General features: G+C 41.7%; 1 protein-coding gene across 2 annotated transcripts in view; it reads left to right on the top strand.

Moving 5' to 3' along the window:
* Nucleotides 1–19,053, top strand: part of BBOX1 (gamma-butyrobetaine hydroxylase 1) — a 59,804-nt gene that overhangs the window by 22,273 nt on the left and 18,478 nt on the right. For both annotated transcript variants that reach the window (XM_041730516.1, XM_041730515.1), the window contains one exon: nucleotides 3,470–3,668. In XM_041730516.1, coding sequence (XP_041586450.1) covers nucleotides 3,470–3,668 — 199 coding nt within the window. The remainder of the gene's footprint in view (nucleotides 1–3,469; nucleotides 3,669–19,053) is intronic.

Raw genomic sequence — 19,053 nt, 5'->3', positions numbered from 1 at the left:
AAGAGGAAACCCTGTACAAATGGTTCCTTGAAAGCCAGCATGTAGCTTGTTCATAAATTTTATGATGTGTGAAGCACATGTTCAAGGAAGTATTTATTAGTAGGCCATAAGTTAAATTAGAAAGGGTGGTTCATGCCTTAAATATTCCGTCATTTTCCATACTGTTTATGTATCCAGACCCACGTGTGAAATTTAAATTTGCTTTTAATGTATTCACCTGACGAATGATTTACTCTACTCAAACATGTTTTCTCTTGGGTCCATGGTAGTTATGTTTCGTAGTTGGGGGAGACCGGGGAGGTGCTTTTAAATTACTTTTTCAATGTTAAATTTTCTGTGCAGGTATCATGAAATGATTTTACCAGTGGATTGAAACATAGTTTATTTCCCCCCATAAATTAGAATATTTTATATTTGGAAGCTATGATGAATTTAGAAACTGGTTGGTCACAGTGCTATCTCGGAAAGTCACATTTAGTGTAACGGAAGGTATGAGTGGCTCACGTTAGGACACAGGTTCTATAGTGAGCTGTGGCCCTTGGTTGCCGATTTTTGTAAAGTCCTTGCTGGGCCATGACAGAATGAGAGCTTTAGTTGGAAAATTGTGAACTTTGCAGAACTTAAAAGTCCTGGTTACCACCCTCTGATAGTATAATGTCCTGTAAATCAGAAATTCCTTATAGTGGAAGACTAACTGTGTAGAGTACTGAGAGCCTGGCTTTATGTTGGAGTCTCAGTGTGAATATGGTTAATTTTATACACGTAAAGAGTAACATATTTATTGAAACCTAACTCATTCTGTGTTTTTAAAACAAAGAATAGTGTGTGTGTGTGTGTGTGTGTGTATGTGTGTGTGTGAGAGAGAGAGAGAGAGATTCTATAATAGGAAAACAATTCATGTAGAAACAAAAACTTGGGGGTTGGGGTGGCTCAATCGGGTTAAACATCTGTCCTCCCCTCGGGTCCTGATCCTGGGATCGAGCCCCGCATCAGACTCCCTGCCCGGTGGAGAACTGCTTTCCCTCTCCCTCTGCCACTCCCCCCTGCTCATGCTCGCTCACATGCTCTCTCTCTCTCTCTCTCTCTTGCTCAATCTCAAATAAATAAAATCTTTAAACCAACAAAGAAAGAAACAAAAACTCATTAAAACATGCTATAAACGTCTATAGATATATATATAGTATGTGCCCAAGGAGATCCTCCTTGAATCCACAAAGGAGTCAAAATATGAACTTGGAAAATATGTTTTCAATCTCTATGTGTTCTATTTCCCTGACACACAGTCACTGACACTTTCTGGAATGTGATAATGGCCTTAAGTAAAATCAAATTATCATGGACTCCTGAAATACACTGGTATGAATCAAAGAAGAGAAGCTAGCTGGTTTTTAAGCCTTGGTTCATTTCACAAAAGGTGGACAGCAGTGGTGGTGTTGTATAATGAAACCTACTCATCATGCTTTTTCTGAATTTAAAATCCTACCTAGGAGCAAAGATATATATATATATTTTTTTTTCATTCCATTGCTTCTTGGCCTTATGGCTAAGATCAGGTATAGAATTTTTTTTTTAATTCCAGTATAATTAACACAGAGTGTTATATTCAAGATTTATCTTTAAGCCCCCATGCTTGAACAAGTTCTGACAAAGTGGTCCTAAGTGTAACTTGCTTTGCTTTCTTTTTTATCTAGTGGATTTCCTTTGTAAGGGACGGAATAAGCAATGGACACTCAGACATAGGTTATAAAAATACAGGTGACAACAGTATTTCAAAGCATCACTTGTTTATGTGTAGTCATTAAAATTATAGACTTTGGAATCGGTTGCCTGGATTCGACGAACTAGCTCTGCAAATCATTAGCTCCGCATGATTTGGATCTCTGTTCCCTTCACTATAACTTGGGAATGCTGAAAGCATCTTTTGCAAATTTTTTTTTGTGGACATTAAAGGATAACATGTGGAAAGCACCTAGCACTGTGCCTAACATCTAGAAAGTGCTCAGCAAATACTCAGCTATTATTATAGGTGGTAGGAATAGCGGTTGTCTACTGTGCCAGGCACTCTACTAGGCTCTTTGCATGGTCAACAGATGACCTGCACAGTAAATATAATTGTGACTATTTTATAAGAGAAAAGACACCAGGAAACTAGCTGGTAAGATGCAGGACAATGATTCAAACCCGGGCCCCTGTGCCTCCATATAGTTTACCTTATTCATATCCTATTTCATTTGGTACCAGCTGCATATGACTGTTTAGCTGGTGGCTAACTAGCTGGTGGAAGAGCAGGAGGTGACCTCCTGAACCCACAGGCACTTTTTCACCTCTAAAGCTACTATCTGACTCCTAAGAAATCCTTGTTTCTGCAGAAACAGCCATGTTGACGTCAAAGAAGAGGGAATGATTTCCAGTCACAACAACTACAGCGGAACACTGATCCATTCCTCATTCTTAAACTGGGGGCTTGAGGTTGTTTTCTATGACATGATGTACATGCCCCAGTTTGAGAGGTGAGGCATTGCTCAGGGTGATATTGAGATCATAAGATCTCATTTGTCACTTGTTAAGGAAGGTTTGCTTTCCTAAGGCAGAATTTTTTCTTCCAAAAAATAAAGAAATCAAATGGATTAGCTAGAGTTAGGTCTCTCCTGAAGGCAGTTATTAATATCTGAGTTATTTCCCTTGGCAAAATTACATTCTGCCTCCTTTGGGAGAGCCTGGTTTGCAAAGCAAATTATTTTTTTCCATTTGATTTCCTTTCTGTTTCTTCAAGTAAACATTTTTCCTGAGCATTTGGTCATGAGGAATTAGAAAGCCAATGAAGGCATTTGACTTTATCTACAGTGGTGCTGTCATCAAAGGATCTATGCAAAATGCATTTTATATGCATCCCAGGACCACACCTTTCATCTTTTCTTCCCCATGGACCATTTCTGTTGACTCCAAAGAATGATTTGACCTCAGAGAAAGCTTCTTATCAGGTGAAATTAGAGGAAGAAGGAGCTGTACTGAAGCAAACACTCCTCCCACCTCTAGGAATGCGCATATGCCGTTCTAAGTCATTCAGATTTTATCATCTGTTTGGAGTTGACCAATGTCCCATGGCCATTGAAACACACAGTGTCCCAGTGGGGACGTTTCCAAACAAGAGTCCAGGCAAAAAAAAAAAAAAAAAAGCCCTAAGGACATAGAGATCAAGAACTACCCATAAGCTAAACATTCTCTCAACAAATGAGGTATAGTGAATATTGTCATGGGTCGGGCAGCGGTGGGCAGGAGGTATATGGTAGACTGACATGGCTCCAGGGAAGAAAAACTAGTAGCTTGAGCAATTTAATATGACTGAAATTTCGTAAATTCCATGATAAATCAGAGGTTGACTTCAATGAACTAGTCCCTTCCCTGAGGTTCTTGGTTTTTATAAAAAACAATGTAATCCCATCTGGTTTCTTCTTTTTCTTACTCACAGAATGTCAGTACTGGGGCGCAGAGCTCCAGATACCTACACTGGATTTTGAAGATGTTTTAAAAAATGATGAACATGCCTACCAGTGGCTCTCCAGCCTCAAGAAAGTAGGCATAGTACGACTCACGGGAGCATCTGACAAACGAGGACAAGTTTTAAAACTTGGGAAAAGGATTGGTTTCCTTTATCTCACATTTTATGGGTGAGTCACAGAATACTTTATATCTTGCCACTCTATACAAAGTTTGATGTATTTCCCAGAAGGGAGACTCTTTTGATTGGAGATACCCAGTTTCCATAATGGCCCTAGTGGGAAGTCAGATGGGAAGATGAGCCTAAAAGTGGCATTTCTCTGAGAATTACTGAGATTTTAAAGGATCCTAAAAGCCCAGAGGCATCAGACATCAAAGACACTAGTTACAGGTGTTGGGTTAGTTTGCTAGGGCTACCGTAAGAGGATCCCAGAGAGTAGGTGGCTCAAACAACAGAAATTTCTGTCCTCAGAGTTCTGAGAACCAGATGTCCACGACGAAGGTGCCGGCAGGTTTGGTTTCTGGTGAGAGCTCTCTTCCTGACCTGGAGATGGCCACCCTCTCATGGGGTTCCCACGTGGCCTCTCCTCTCTGTACCTGTGCTGCTGGTGTGTCTTCCTCTTCTTCTAAGGGCACCAGTCCTATTGGAGGAGGGCCCCACCCTTACAACTTCATTTAACTTTAGTCACCTTCTTAAAGCCTCTGTCTCCAAATACAGTCACCTTGGTGATTAGGGCTTCGCCATTGGACTGGGGGGGTGGGTGGAGCACTGTTCAGTTCATAGCAGGTAGGATGGAAGACTGTGTTTCACGAAGACTTTTATAAATGCTGAACTTCATTAAATTTTTACCGCCCAAGACTTGGCGCAAAATAAAGTAGGGCCCTGGGGAATGAAACCAGCCACCAGATGTGTTAAAAAAAAGATAAAACTAACATGCAGAAAATTAGGTCTACGCACTGGGGCAAGGAACAGGAAATGTAACTGATTTTAACTTTGGAACAAAAGGCCGTTTGCATAAGAATTGCCTGGGAGGTAACATGCATTATGGATAATGAAACACTAACAACAGGAAACTTATTTGGAGGTGGGGGTTATGCATTTCCAATCTGCAGGGTGAACCCTTCCTGTGGGACACATCCAACTATTCTTGGGCTCCCGGAGCAGAGGCCGCTGGGGGTGAAAAGGACCTTCAGACTTCAAAGGTTGCAAAACTGGTAGCGCACAGGCTGTGTGCGGATATGTTTTGGTTGGCCCACAAGATGCTGAAAGAAAATAGAATTAGTTGTCAACACTTAAAAACTGGGAGATTTTATATTAAATATGGATCTGACTTTATGTGAAAAATCAAATCTGGCAACACAGAGACCAAATCTCTGCATGCCAGGAACCTGCATGATGTAAGCAGAGGGTGCCCCGGGGAAGAGAGCACGTCCTCACGGGCCAGTTGCACAAAGTGTGCCCCCACTCCCACCTCAGACCTGCGAGGGCCCTGCCTGCCCTGGAGGTTGCCACCCCTGACCTAGAGCAAGACCCTTTCCGTAGGTAAACAGAGGTTCAAAAATAGCTGATCATTTGCCTCCAATGATTGGATCGAGTTTCTTCAAGGCAAGACTCTGTCTTCGACGACCCAGCCCCCACCCCAGCCCAAGAACCTACTTGTGCCATCAGCACACTTGTGGCCTACGTAGTTTTTATCTCCCCTACATCTGCAAGAATTGAAGCTGCTTTAGGGTGCCTGGGTGGCTCAGTGGGTCAAGCAGCTGATTTGATTCTGACTCAGGTCATGACCTCTGGGTCATGGGAGCCTGCTTGACACTGCCTCTATCCCTCTGCCGCTCCCCCGACTCACCCATGCTCCTACTCTCTCTAAAATAAAAAATAAGTAGGGATGCCTGGGTGACTCAGTGGTTGAGCATCTGTCTTCAGCCCAGGGCATGATCCCAAGATCCTGGGATCGAATCCCGCATCAGGCTCCCCACAGGGAGCCTGCTTATCCCTCTGCCTGTGTCTCTGCCTCTCTCTCTGTGCCTCTCATGGATAAATAAGTAAAATCTAAATAAATAAATAAATAAATATTTTTTTAAATGTAAGCTGTTTTACAGATTATCATCAGTAACAACAGACAAAACAAAGAGTAGGAAAAAGTCTTGAAATTACTAAGAGCCTCAACCCAATTATTTGTTGTTTAATGTCCACAGTTTTCTGAAATAGACATTATCCCCCAGTTCACTGATAAGGAATCTGGAGTCCAGAGAATTAAACTATAATCCAAGTTTTCACTGGTAGTGGAAGAGGAACCATAGTTAGAATCCAGGTCTGTCTGACGCACAGGCTTCCTAATCCACCTCACCATCAATGATATGAAGGAAGAACATGGAAAGGATGCTTTTTGGCACCAGAAGTCAACAGAACACTTCCAAATAAATCTCTTCTATCTTCTTTTACTAAGTTTTTATTTGCTGACAGCAGACTTGTTGTATCCCCGCAACACAGTTCACAATTTCGCAACAGCAGCCAAAAATGGGGGGCGGGGGGGCTCTTTGTTATAGTTTCCCAATGCTCACCCCCATCCCTCACACTTAGGGTCAGATCCTTAGTCCTGATGTATGACTTGCCTTCTGTTTCATCTTGTTGTTGGAAATCCTAAAACGACTTGATAATTTGGTCACTGATCTAATATGGTGAAATTTATTGAAATAAATACTCAAGGTTTGTTGTCAGAAACAAATCAGGCCACCTGCTAGGATTGCATTTCCTTTGTCCAAGACCTTTGCAGCTAACCAGGTGGTTTAACCTACTCAATCTCATCTTCCCTGCAGAGGATCACATTTCTTCCCTGAATCTCTCCAACTGTACCACATGCCAAGAAAGGCCTTCCTGGGTTTGTTTGTTTATTTGTGTTTTTTTTTTTTTGTAAGTTTTAATTCTTTACTTCAAGAACTTACAGAAGAGGACTTGCTTTGTTTTTAGTTAAGAGGATGAGAAGACTGAATGGTTTCCTGAAGATATTTTCCTATTCTGCTCCTTCCCACAGTAATGTGGACAGTGATATTCAAATTTCTGTATCCTGAGATTTAAAAGAAGATGGGAGGGGCTCCTGGGAGGAGGCTCAGGCAGCTAAGCGTCTGCCTTGGGCTCAGATCATGATCCTGAGGTCCTGGGATCGAGCCCCACATTGAGCCTGCTTCTTCCTTTCCCTCTGCTGCTCCCTCTGCTCATGCTTGCTCTCTCTCTCTCTCTCTCTCTCTCTAGTAAATAAATACAATCCTTGAAAAAATAAAAAAAAAATAAAAGAAGGGACACTTGGAGCAATAGTTCTCAAGCGAGGTTGCACGTCGGAGTAGCCAATTTGAAAAATGCTGACATCTGGGTCCATTCTCCTGAGACTTTTCAGAATGGGATTTGGATTTGACCCAAGTATCAAGACTTTTAAAGACGCTGCTGGTGATTCTTGTGTGTGGCCAAGGTTCCAAGGCTCTGGCTGAGGGGAGGGTCCCTTGTAGAGAAGGCAGGTGTCAGCTGCTGTAGGACTCGGGTGCCCTACGTCCTCAGCTCTCACAGTTATGCGCCCTCAGTGGCAGCATCTTCCATGGTCTTGCTCCTGTGGCAAGGCCTGGACGTGACTCATCTCTGTAACAGAACCAGCAGCGGCCTTCAGCGTGGTCCCCCTCTCTCCAAGCTTTGCTTCCCCGCCGGCAAAGTGCTTTGCTCTTGTCGGAAAACCAGTTGACAGGTGAGTGAGCGAATGCAATGAATAAATGAAGGCCCTCGGGAATGGAGAGGAGGGACTGCCCGAATAGGAGCCGGTGGAGAGAGGAAAGTGGAGACAGGAAGGCCGAAGGCGAACTTTGCATTCCATGGAGATTTTTTTCAAGGAGCCTGGTTTCGACTCTTGCTTAGGTGCCAAAAATAATAATAGCCTGGTGCTACTTTACACACGCCTCCCTCGGGAGACAAACACCCTCCTAGCACTTTCCCATTCAAATAGGATTACTGGTTTGGAGAATTTGAATGCGTGCGTCTGAAGTGAGAGTGATAATATCTATTTCTTGGTTCTTGGCTGTCATCTCAATTGTTAGAGGGCTGGTCAGACCAATAAAAACAGTAGAGTCCAGCATTTTGCACAGTCTTAGCAAATAGCGGGAGAGGGATTAGCGTTTAATGACAGATGCACACCTAGATGCTCTCAAAACTATAGGGCGGCAGGTGGATGCAATAGTTATTAGAGCATTTCATGATTATAACATTGTGTTCAGAGGCTAAATCGGAAAGGTAATAGCTTTAGGACAAAAGCATGTGGCCTTTCCATGCCTGTGTTTTCTCAGATGCTTGTCAGTATTTTGTCATTTGTCATCTAGACAATATTTTTGTCATGCAACTCTGTGAAACGCTCAGCAACTGCCTTGAGGATGAAAGCTTTCCTGGGAGAAAAGGATAAGACTTGGTAAAGAAACTCTCATTGTCAATTTTGTCAGGTGTATATATGTGGGGCAGTATGTAATGAGATAATCCTTTTCAGAAGGATTTAGACCTTTAATCTGGATCAATATAGTTTTTAAAGAGCAGGGCCAAAGCTGCATCTTATGTCCCTGAACTTCCCCCCAAAATCAATAAAAATACTTTTCTGGATAGTTTCTTATATATATATATATATATATATATATATATATATATATATATATATAATTCATGAGAGAAACAGAGACACAGGCAGAGGGAGAAGCAGGCACATGAGGGAAGCCCAATGGGGGACTCGATCCCAGGACCCAGGGATCACAACTTGAGCTGAAGGCAGATGTTCAACTGCTGAGCCACCCAGGCGCCCCATGGATAATTTCTTTTCTAACTAACTAACTAATTATTTATTTATTTATTTTAAACGTCTACATATAATTAATATACAGAGTTATACTCACTTCAGGAGTACAATAATGATTGAGCAATCCTCTACGTTACCCAGTGCTCCTCACAATAAGTGTCCTTTTGATCCCTCTTATCTAACTCATGCTCTCCCCACCTGCCTCCCTTCTGGCAACCACCAAATTGTCCTCTATATTTAAATCTGTTTCTTCCTTTGTCTCTTCTTCCTTTTTTTTTTTTTTTGTCCATCTATTTCTTAAATTCCACATGTGATACGGTATTTGTCTTTCTCCAGCTTGTTTTGCTTAACCTCGTACTCTCTGACTTCATCCATGTAGCTGCAGGTGGCAGGATGTCACTCATCCTCGTCTGAGTGATATGCCATTGTGTACACAGCACATCTTCTTGGGCCACTCGCCTATGGATGGACGCCCGGGCCGCTTCCGTATCTTGGCAACTATACATAACACTGTATTAAACATAGGGGCATGTACATTTTTTTCAAATTAGTGTTTCTGTTTTCCTTGGGCAAATACCCAGTAGTGGAATTACCAGATTGTATGTTAGTTCTGGTTTTGATTTTTTGAGGACCCTCCCCGCTGTTTGCCACAGCGGCTGCCCCAGTTTGCACGCCCACCAGCAGTGCGTGAGGCTCCCTGGGTCTCCGCAGCCCCGCCAGCATTCGCTGTTTCTCATGCTTTTGATTTTAGCCCATCCTGACAGGTGGGAGGTGAGATACCTCATTGTGCTTTTGATGGTAATTTCTTCAATGAATTTATGACATAATCTAACCCAATGGGAAATAGTCACTGTAAACTATACTTTTTCTATTCACTGCTATCTTCAGCGATTATACCAAGTTAGGATGTTCTCAAGAAGGCAACCCGCAGAGGGGCGCCTGGGTGGCACAGCTGGGTAGGTCTCTGCCTGCGGCTCCTGGTCCCCGGGTCCTGGGATCCAGCCCACATCAGGCTCCCTGCTCCCGCTCTCTCTGCCCCTCCTCCCACTGTGCTCGCTCTCTCTCAAATAAATAAATAATTTTTTTTTAAAGTATGCAACAGCAGAATAAACCTGAAAGGAAGCTGCCGTCGCTGTCATATTGAGCTCCCGCAGGCTGAAACCTTCAGCACTAGCTCCGTGCCTGACACACCGCGGTCCCTCGGGGAATCCTAGTAAGAGGGAATGTCTGTCTGCTAAGATGTTGAGCAGAGGTCAAGAGGTCAAAAATCCTTTCTCAGGGATTCCTGGGTGGCGCAGCGGTTTGGCGCCTGTCTTTGGCCCAGGGCGCGATCCTGGAGTCCCAGGATCGAATCCCACGTCGGGCTCCCGGTGTATGGAGCCTGCTTCTCCCTCTGCCTGTGTCTCTGCCTCTCTCTCTCTCCCTCTGTGACTATCATAAATAAAAAAAAAAAAAAAAAATCCTTTCTCAGCACTGTGGACATTTGTGAGCCCTTCGTTAGAAAAGTAACCTTGTGAGCATCTCTGAGTAACCCTTCTTCATCAGAAAGTCAGGCCGAAGGGATACGGGCTTCAGCCCGCGCTAGCAAGGCTGCCTTCGTTCCAGCACGCAGTCTGGAAGTTTCCGATTCTCCTCTTGCTAAGAGTGCATTATTTGCTGGCAGCAGCAACTTGCATTAGCACGTGTAGTGGGGATTAGACTAATAAGAATAATGAGGTGAAGATGAAAACTATGTTTTTCTGAAACACCAACATCAGGAGTAGAATAGGCGGCGACAAAGAGGAAAAGGGGTAAAAGAAACTTCGCGGATCTTGGAAGTGGTCAAACGTGGCCTTGTGGAGACCACCGTGGAAGCTGTATAATCGCTGAATAAAACTTACAAGGTTACAAATTGTAGTGGAAAAATTTAAATAAATACTTGGGAAATGCTTTATTCCACAAAGGCGAGGGGAGAGCTGAAGCCCCAGCGCCTCAGAGCATCTGCACTACATTACGGCCCAGGGAGCGGCCCCCAGGACCCACAGGGGAACACCGTCCGATCGTGCTTCCTCCGCTGGCCATTTGGGGGTGAGAAAGGGATCGAAGCTTTCCATGCGATTGCCCGGAGCTCCAGGAGTCTCCTCTACGGGGGACTTGCTTCTCTCTTCCTACAGGACCGTTTTAATACCTGGCATGCCCTTTGAAACCTTTAAAAAACGTTTGCTGGAAAGTAGAAGAGCCTACGACTGCTGCCCAGTTTTGCATCTGCATGAGCGCCTTGCGTGCAGGCTCCATCAGATGAATAAAATAATGTCAAACCAAAAATGTTTCTAGTGGGCCGTTTGTCAAACACACCAGCCAGGCCAGTTAAGAATTAACAATATTGAAATGGCCTCTGGGGAGTACAAGAACACATCCTTTCCAGCGTTCACTGGATTTCTGCTAGCATTTCTGTAAGCCAGCCCAGCAGCATTTCACACATTTGGTTGTATTAGAGATTGAGGACGTTATGAGTGAAAAATATGATTATTCCTTGGCTCCTGGCCCCTTAGCAATTGCTCCTACCATTAGCACGGCCTCCCAACCTGACTTTAAAACAGCTACTTGTTTGATATACATGTTACCAGAAAACACTTGTGAAGTGTGGGGCCTCAGCGGGGAAAGAAAAAACACGAGTTTACCCGTGTTGGTGAAGTTTTTAGCCAAGAAATTGCTTGAGAAAACCACACAGCCCTTCTTGAATACAAATGGCTCTGAGTTATGAAAAAACCAACCAAATAATGCAATTTAGACTTGGGAAGAAAACAAAGAAAACCTGTCTGGGTTCTGAGTCTACTTGTAATTCCATCCAACTTTGTAAAGAAAAAAAAATCAAAAAATCACGCTGGGGTTTCTTAATGAGTTGTTTCAGATTTAGTGCTGACCCTCAGGGTTTGAGTCCGGGGACAGGACCTTTAAGATGTGTATTCTTGGGAGAGTCTGGGGTTCTCAAGGGGAGACAAGCTGTGCTCCTTAGGCCGTTGTGAACCCCAGCTGATGTCTTGGGCCAAGACACAGCCCCTGGGGCTCCCTTTGTAATACTCGGGTTTGCAGTAATTAAAGTTGCTGCCAGCAAAACCACTTGAGTATGAGGTCATCTCGTGAATGAAAGGAAAAATAATTTCTGTGTCTCATGCTCCCCTAGAAATCACTTGAGGCAATTTTGAGGCCCTAGTAACCCGCTTGCCTTTCCAGCAGCCCTGACCCCCCTGCCCCTTGGTTTTCCTCGGACCATCCAGGACGGATGGTATTGGAATGGGACCAAATAATTTCCCATTAAGCACCTTCCATGTGCTGCGTGTTCAGCTCAATGTGTTACATTCTCTTGACTCTTAACAATTGTAGTAAGAACCATCATCCCCATTTTAATTTTTTATTTGTTAAAGATTTTATTTATCTGAGAGAGGGAGAGAGAGAGAGCACGAGTGGCGGGGGGTAGGGGCAGAGGGAAGGGGAGAAGCAGACTCCCCACTGAGCAGGGAGCCCAACGGGGGGCTCGATCCCAGAGCTCCAAGAGCATGACCTGAGTCAAAGGCAGATGCTTAGCCCCCCAGGTGCCCCAACCGAATTTACAGATGAGGAAACTGAGGCAGAAGAAAGAGCCTTCACACCCAGGTTTATTCGAGTCAACAGTCTGCAGTCCTTCCTTGGGTCGTCCTTCCATGGCAGCCCATCTAGCGCTGGCCCCGTAGATCCTAAAGCCATAGTAATTATTAACTATGAAATGTGGTTCCCACTCGTACTTATGGCTCAGATGCAAGGGAACGCTTCCACAGGATCATACAGAAACTTCTCGACGTAAGTCATGACAACAGCACCAGGGTACTCCTCCCCAGCCCCTCCATTCAGTTCAGATTAGAGGCAACTGTGCGAAGGGAAAGGGACGATTGACAAGGAATCCGAGAACTTGTGACAAGAGAAAATTAGGTTTAATCTTTCACATCAAAAACCTAAACTACCATGTAGCTCCTGTTCTCCAGAAGTAAATTAAGCACAATTTGACCTACCAATCCCCCGCCAAAACCGCTAAATATGCTCAATGTGGAATTCTCATGAGCTTTTTTTTTTTTTTTTTTTCCAATGCACCGCATTCTTAGTTTTTCATAATGAAAGACTTTGGAACTTTGGAGGAAATTGCTGTAACTTTTGTCTTTGTTTTTAGAGGTAGTTGCCATCTTTCTATCACTACCTGTCTTTATTTTTACTATTGGGAGTATTATTAGCCTTTCAAAATGAATTTTTAAAAACCCTTTCTCATGATAAAACACAATACAGACATAGAAAAATCACATAAGACAAATGCATTGCTTATCGAATCTTCGTAAGGCACATGAAAGGCCATCCAGGTCAAGAAATAGGACATCGCCAGTCACCCCAGAACCCATCCACATACCCCAAACAGTCATAAACCTCTCTTTTCTCCCCCAAATGGAAGAGCTCTCCTGATTTTTATGGCATTCACTATCTTGTTTTCCTGATTTAGAGTATTAGCTCCAAAATGTGCAGCCCTTAACAGTAGTTTAGTTTCCCAATTTTTTAAGATGTTTTTCCCGTGATTAATTCTATCAGTCAATAAAGTTTACTGCTTAGCACCAGTGCTCTGTGAACTATTCTGTGCTCTGTGCTCTATTCATTTTGGTTGTCTGAATCCTATTCTCTTGTAAATTCCTCAAGAAGGACCCATGAGAACAATATCCTCTAAATTCTTGCATGTTGACAGCAATTTAAGGTCTTTATACTTGAAAATCAGTTTGGCTAAATATAAAATTCTTGGCTCACAGCATCTTTAATATGTCACTACAGTTTTATTGGTAATCTCATTTTCTTTTCCTTATAAATAACTTGGTATTTTTACTTGGATGCCCAAAAGATTTTCCTCTTTAAAGACCAGTAATTTCACAGACTATCTTGGTGTTTCTTGTTCTGGGGCAACTTTTTTTCAGGGAGTGTATGGTTTGGTCTTTCAATGTTTCAAATCTTTTTGTTTAAATTCAAGAATATTTTGACTCATAGTTTTTAATATTTATCCTCTTTACTTTGGGTTTCTTCAAGGACTCCCATTATGTGTATATTAAATCTGTTAATTAAAATTTATTAGAATGTATTACTTTCTCTGGGCACCTGGGTGGCTCAGTCGGTTAAGGTCTGACTGACTCTGGTCACGATCCTGGGGTCCTGGGATCGAGCCCCACATAGGGCTTCCTGCTTAGCAGGGAGTCTGCTTCTCTCTCCCTCTCCCTCTGCCCCTCCCCACCACTTGTTCTCTCTCTCTCTCTCTCAAATAGTCTTTTAAAAGAATTTATTACTTTCTCTCAGGTCTTTCATCTCTTTTGATATGTTTTTCTCCTTTTAATCTTCTCATTTTATCCAAAGGTGTTATCTGTTGTGCTTATTATTCGAATATTGCATGCCTTCTGGCTTAGTCTTCATTTTTAGTGAGTTTTAAAATTTTCCCTTTCTGAGCATATCATTCCATTTCTGAGTTTCTATCTCTGATGTAAGTTATTCTTTCCTATATTGTATCATTTCATTAATGTCTTTTTGACTCGTAGAAGTAGGTATAAATAGAAAACAAAAGTGAAACATAGAAAAACTAGAATATTTTTTATATTTGGGGTCATAGCTTTCTGGCATGTATTAGCTATAGGTATGATATTTTGCTGTTCATTCTCTTTTTTTTTTCCTTAAAATAACTTTATGAAAAGAAACCTTAATCATGTTACATTTCTAATTTTTATGTGAATTTTTTTCCTTAATTATTAAAATGAAATATGATTCAGAAACCTTTGGTTATGGTTTTAAGCTGTATTTCAAAATGATGGCTGATAACCTTCTAAGACCTCCTGGTTTCCTTCTTTTACTTTTATCTGGAACTTCTTTTTCCTTTGTCCTTACTGTCCCTGGACCACTTGATTTGGAGTCTTTTTCGCAGAAGGAAGCTTCCTCACAGATGAGAGTTTTGTCTGTGAAGTTCTTAGAGTTCCCGAGGGCCCAGGCTAACCCTGTCCCTTAGCCTGGACCTCTCAGGCTCAGCTACGTTGGAATTGGCAAGTACCCTCTCAGGTTGACTGCTATTCTCAAGTTGGCCTCCTGCAAGTGCCAGTAACTGTCCCTTAGGGATTTGGGAATGTTTCGATGCCACCCAGTACCTACTTGCTCCCCTCTGCTTCCTCCTCTACACGATTTATGATACCACATATTGTGGCTTTGGGAGGTCTGTCTCTATTTTTGAGCTTCATGGAAATATCTGTCCCCTAATTTTGGTTTAGATGGTGTCCCTGAATTTTGGGGTTTGTACTCTAGATATCCTATGGAGAAATTCGGGGAGATGAAAAACTGTGCCAACATCATCATTCCAGGATCTTCCTTGTTTACTTGTATCTTTATGTTTCATGGAGATTTCCACATGAGTTCAATGGACTGACTAAGAGCAATGCTAGATATCAGACAGGTTACTTTTGTTCTTCTTGTTTTTATTAGGGATATTAATTCTTACCAAAAATGGTATGGAATTTTTTCATTTTCAGAAATAAATGCAGTGTAAATGAGTATCCATAATTTAAGTAGAACTGAAAAGATGATGGCTTTTTAAAACACAATTTTTCCAAGTACTGTTTGTAAACAACTGTAACACATCTCCTGGAAATCCGACAACAAAAATGACTGGTGACCAAATTATTCATAATTTAAATATACCTAAAACATATAGCTTTGGCCAGGATTAAAGTTAATAGCCAGTCGGTCAGGAAAATAACACAATTTACTATTTTACAGTCTATGCCTTCATTCAACAAATATTTTTGGCTGTGGGTTAAATGCTATGAGATGAAAAGTATGTTTCAACTTAGTTCCCTAATGTAATGAGATTTTTCTTTTTTTTTTTTTTTGGTAAGACTTTACAGGACAATAAGGGAAGCAGAAATTTGAAGCAAAGTCAAGAACAGCCATAGAGCAAACAGTCCCCACTCCAGCCCATATTAGACTTCTCTCGCTTCCCCTGATAGGCCAGGGTCTCCGCCTCCACTGCACATCTTTCTTCTGCCCACAATGACCTTTACTCTTCTAGATAAATCTTACTCAGTCTTCAGATCTCAACCTAATCTTCACTTCTTTATTATACTTCAGCTTTGGAACATAAGTCACACTGATTTTTCTCCCCCACGTACTGTATGTTCCTTCAGGTGCAAATCCCATGTCGGTCTGTTCACTTCTGCATCCTCAGTTCCTGGCCCATTGTGTGTGTCTACAGGTGATAGTGGAAAAATAAATATCTGAAGCTCAGAAGAGTGACTGTATCTGGGAAGTCATATGTGGATGTGTCACAACTACAGTTAGAAATGATAGGGGTTCCTGGGTGGCTCGGTGGGTTAAGCGTCTGCCTTCAGCTCAGGTCATGATCCCAGGGTCCTGGGATGGACCATATGTCATCCCTGCTCAGTGGAGAGTCGCTTCTCCCTCCCCCTGCTCCTGTGTTCTTCCTCTCTTTCTCATTCTCTCTCCCTCTCAAATAAATAAATCTTTTAAAAAATAAATAAATAAATAAAAAATAAATGATACACAGTATAATATTCCTTTGGATGATTATAAATGTTTGTGTTTATTTTAGCTAGGAGATAATTTCCTTTTTTAAAAAGATTTATTTCTTTGAAAGAGAGAGCTCATGTGTGCACATGTGCAGGTGCACGTGAGGGCAGGGGAGGGGAAAAACAAAGGGAGAGGGAGAGAAAGAATCTCAGACTCTCCACTGAGCAGGGAGCCAAACACAGGCTCAATCCATGACCCTGAGATCATGACCTCAGCCAAAATCAAGAGTCAGACACTTAACCAACTGAGCCACCCAGGCGCCCCAAAGAGAAGATTTTATATGTTAAAACTTAAAAATTAAAAATAACATATGAGCAATATGTTTTAGATCCAACAGGATAAGTAATGATAATCAAAAGAAAGCATTCTTTTATTACCTGGTGAGAGCAGCTTGCAGCAGGTTGAGATTAGAGATTGTAGCTGTTGGTGGTAAAAAATCCAGGTTGCTGTTGTAGAACATCTTCTCATATAAGTGGTACTTTAAAAAAGACAGAAATTAAAAATAAATCCAGCATGATTTTCCAGGTGTGAGCCACTAACCAAAAGATTACAATATCTATCACCAAGGGTATAAAGAACAAATCTAGCAAAAACAATATGTAAGCATTTCATTAACACTAAAAGATTCAAACTTGTCACAAAACACTATTAATTTCATAAGATATGAATACTTATGACTGGCCACCTAAACTTGGGTGGATCTAGTGAATAAGTATTCAAACCAAGCCCACAAAAGAGCCTCTAAAAGTCATGATTTCAGTGTATAGGAGCTTTTGGCAAAACCCTTAAATGGAAAATATAAAAGAAATTTTTTTTTTTTAATTTTAAACCCGTGTAGTTAATATACACAGTGCTATACTAGTTTCAGGTATACAGTATAGTGATTTAACAGTTCTATCACTCAGTGCACATCATAATAAGTGTGCTCTTTATCCCCTCCACCTATATCCCCCGTCGCCTCCACCCCATCGCCCCTCTGGTGACCACCACTTTGTTCTCCATAGTTAAGAGTCAGTGTTTCAGTGTTTCTGAGTTTGACAATGACACAAGCAGCGCAGTGGAAATACCTAGATTAGTTTCAAATAGTATCTCTGGCAAAATCAGGATTATGTGCACGGCTTCAGCTGCCTGTCCCAGCACAACATCAGGCAAGTCTATACCAGGGGGCTAAGATGCTATGCTGAGCCTCCCTCTTTAGTTTTAGAAAAACCTGGGTCCTGCCCCTCTGCTTCAGTCATGACAGTTCCTGACCCTCTGCTTGAGTTGCTTTACTTGGAAGAACATTAGAATCTGTTTCTAATGAAAGAGGCCAAAAAATACACCCTCATCTCACTAAGGCCTCACAAGTGGGTTTTTAAAAAACAGTTTTTCCACAGGCCAATGGATCGCATTTGCATTTATTTCTCTGTGTTTTCCTTTGGATTTGAGAAGGATACCTGAAAGCCTAGGGTTATAAACAATCAGCAAGCAGCCTTCTTGGCATGATTCATTTCTATAAGGAGGTAGAAAGGTAGACCAAGTAACATTTCTAGGATTTTTCCAGAGTTATGCTATGACTATTATGAGAATGTTTTATGATTGGAATTGGCAAGCCCCTTTTTCCTGGGATTTATCATTATGTGCGAGCATAGACTTTTAGGCTACATATCCCATACCGTGCCTAAAACACTTTAGGGCTGAAAAATGTTTATCATCCCCTGCCAGTTAGCACAGAGTGTGGGAGAACTACTCCAATGATGCCAGGTCACAGGCCCCATCCCTATAGAAGCCAGTTAATGTCAAACAAAGAAAAGATCGGTTCCCTGGCTAAGAGGTGCACCTTGAATCTCAGCCAGCTCTTGGCTGCATGAAAATTCAGTGAAGTTCACCCTTGAGCATAGGAGGAACCAGGAAAGGGAATGTAGGTGAATCAATGCAAAACCGTCATCACCCCTGAAAAGAATACCCAAATATAGTCATTTCCTACTCACAATGTCAAAGGTATCACCTTCTCAGAAGATATTATATGTTCTACAACTTGATGAAATTGTTATTTTTTGTTTTATTCTTAAATCCTTTCCTACATGTTGATTATTGTTGGAACGCTGACGGTGACAATAGGCATAATCTACATTAGGTTTGGGTCCTGGAGCGACAGGAGTTTCGTAGAGAACGTACTTCTTGGCTACAGTCACCACAGTACAGTGGTCTGTCTGGCTCCTTTTGAAGTGAGTTGCAGCAGGCTATACATACTCCTCCTCTTTCACCGGGTCTCTTTTTGGTTTACAGCCACATATGGATGGTTCTTTAAACTTTGGTGAAAGGCTTACCAGGCTTTCCATTTTAAAATTAGATGAAAAACAAAACAAAACAAAGCAAGACCAGAGAATGGGGAAGAAACCCTGTCTTTCACTTCATATTCCTCTTTCTAAAATACATCTCCCAGAAATTCATGTTTCCTTTTCTTCCAGGTCTTCTGGAGCACTTCCCAAAGCATCATCTTTGCCGTGTTATTCTTCTGGCCCCCAATCCTTTTCTCCCCTCTTTGCTTTATTTTCTTCACAGCACTTATTTCTGTTATTACATTTGGTGATTACTTGTTTATTTGTCTCTCCTGTTCCCTGCTCTATCTCTAATGCTAAAACAATGCCTGGAATAGAATTAGTACAATAAATATGTATTTATTGAAAAGTGATTTGATGAATGGGAACATAAGTTAATAAATAGACATTATGACAGCAATAAGATGACATGCATATATGGCGATACATTTTCCAAACCAGCTTCGGTTTATTTTAAAACAGAGCTTCCTTCCAACTATGCATTGTCTCAGTCTTCTGAGGGAAAAGCCTTACAAAATCTGAATATTGGTTTGTTTTCTTGCCACAGAATTGCAAACAATCCCTAGTCCACTTATTAACTTTTTTTTTAACTTTTAAGCCAAGCTATTTCTTTTGGTACTGGAGGTAAATTGATATAACACAAAATTAACAATTTTAAAGTGTACAGTTTTTGTGTCATTTGGTACATGGACAATGTTATGAAACCACTACCTCTATTGGTACATGGACAATGTTATGAAACCACTACCTCTATCTAGTTTTGATGCATTTTCATCAATATTATTTTTAAAAGCTAATTATTTGTCTTGGAG

Source organism: Vulpes lagopus, chromosome 15 (assembly GCF_018345385.1).
Source record: "Vulpes lagopus strain Blue_001 chromosome 15, ASM1834538v1, whole genome shotgun sequence".
NCBI classification, from domain to species: Eukaryota; Metazoa; Chordata; class Mammalia; order Carnivora; family Canidae; genus Vulpes; species Vulpes lagopus.
Note: the sequence above shows the minus strand (reverse complement) of the source record. Positions and strands in the feature narration are given on the sequence as shown.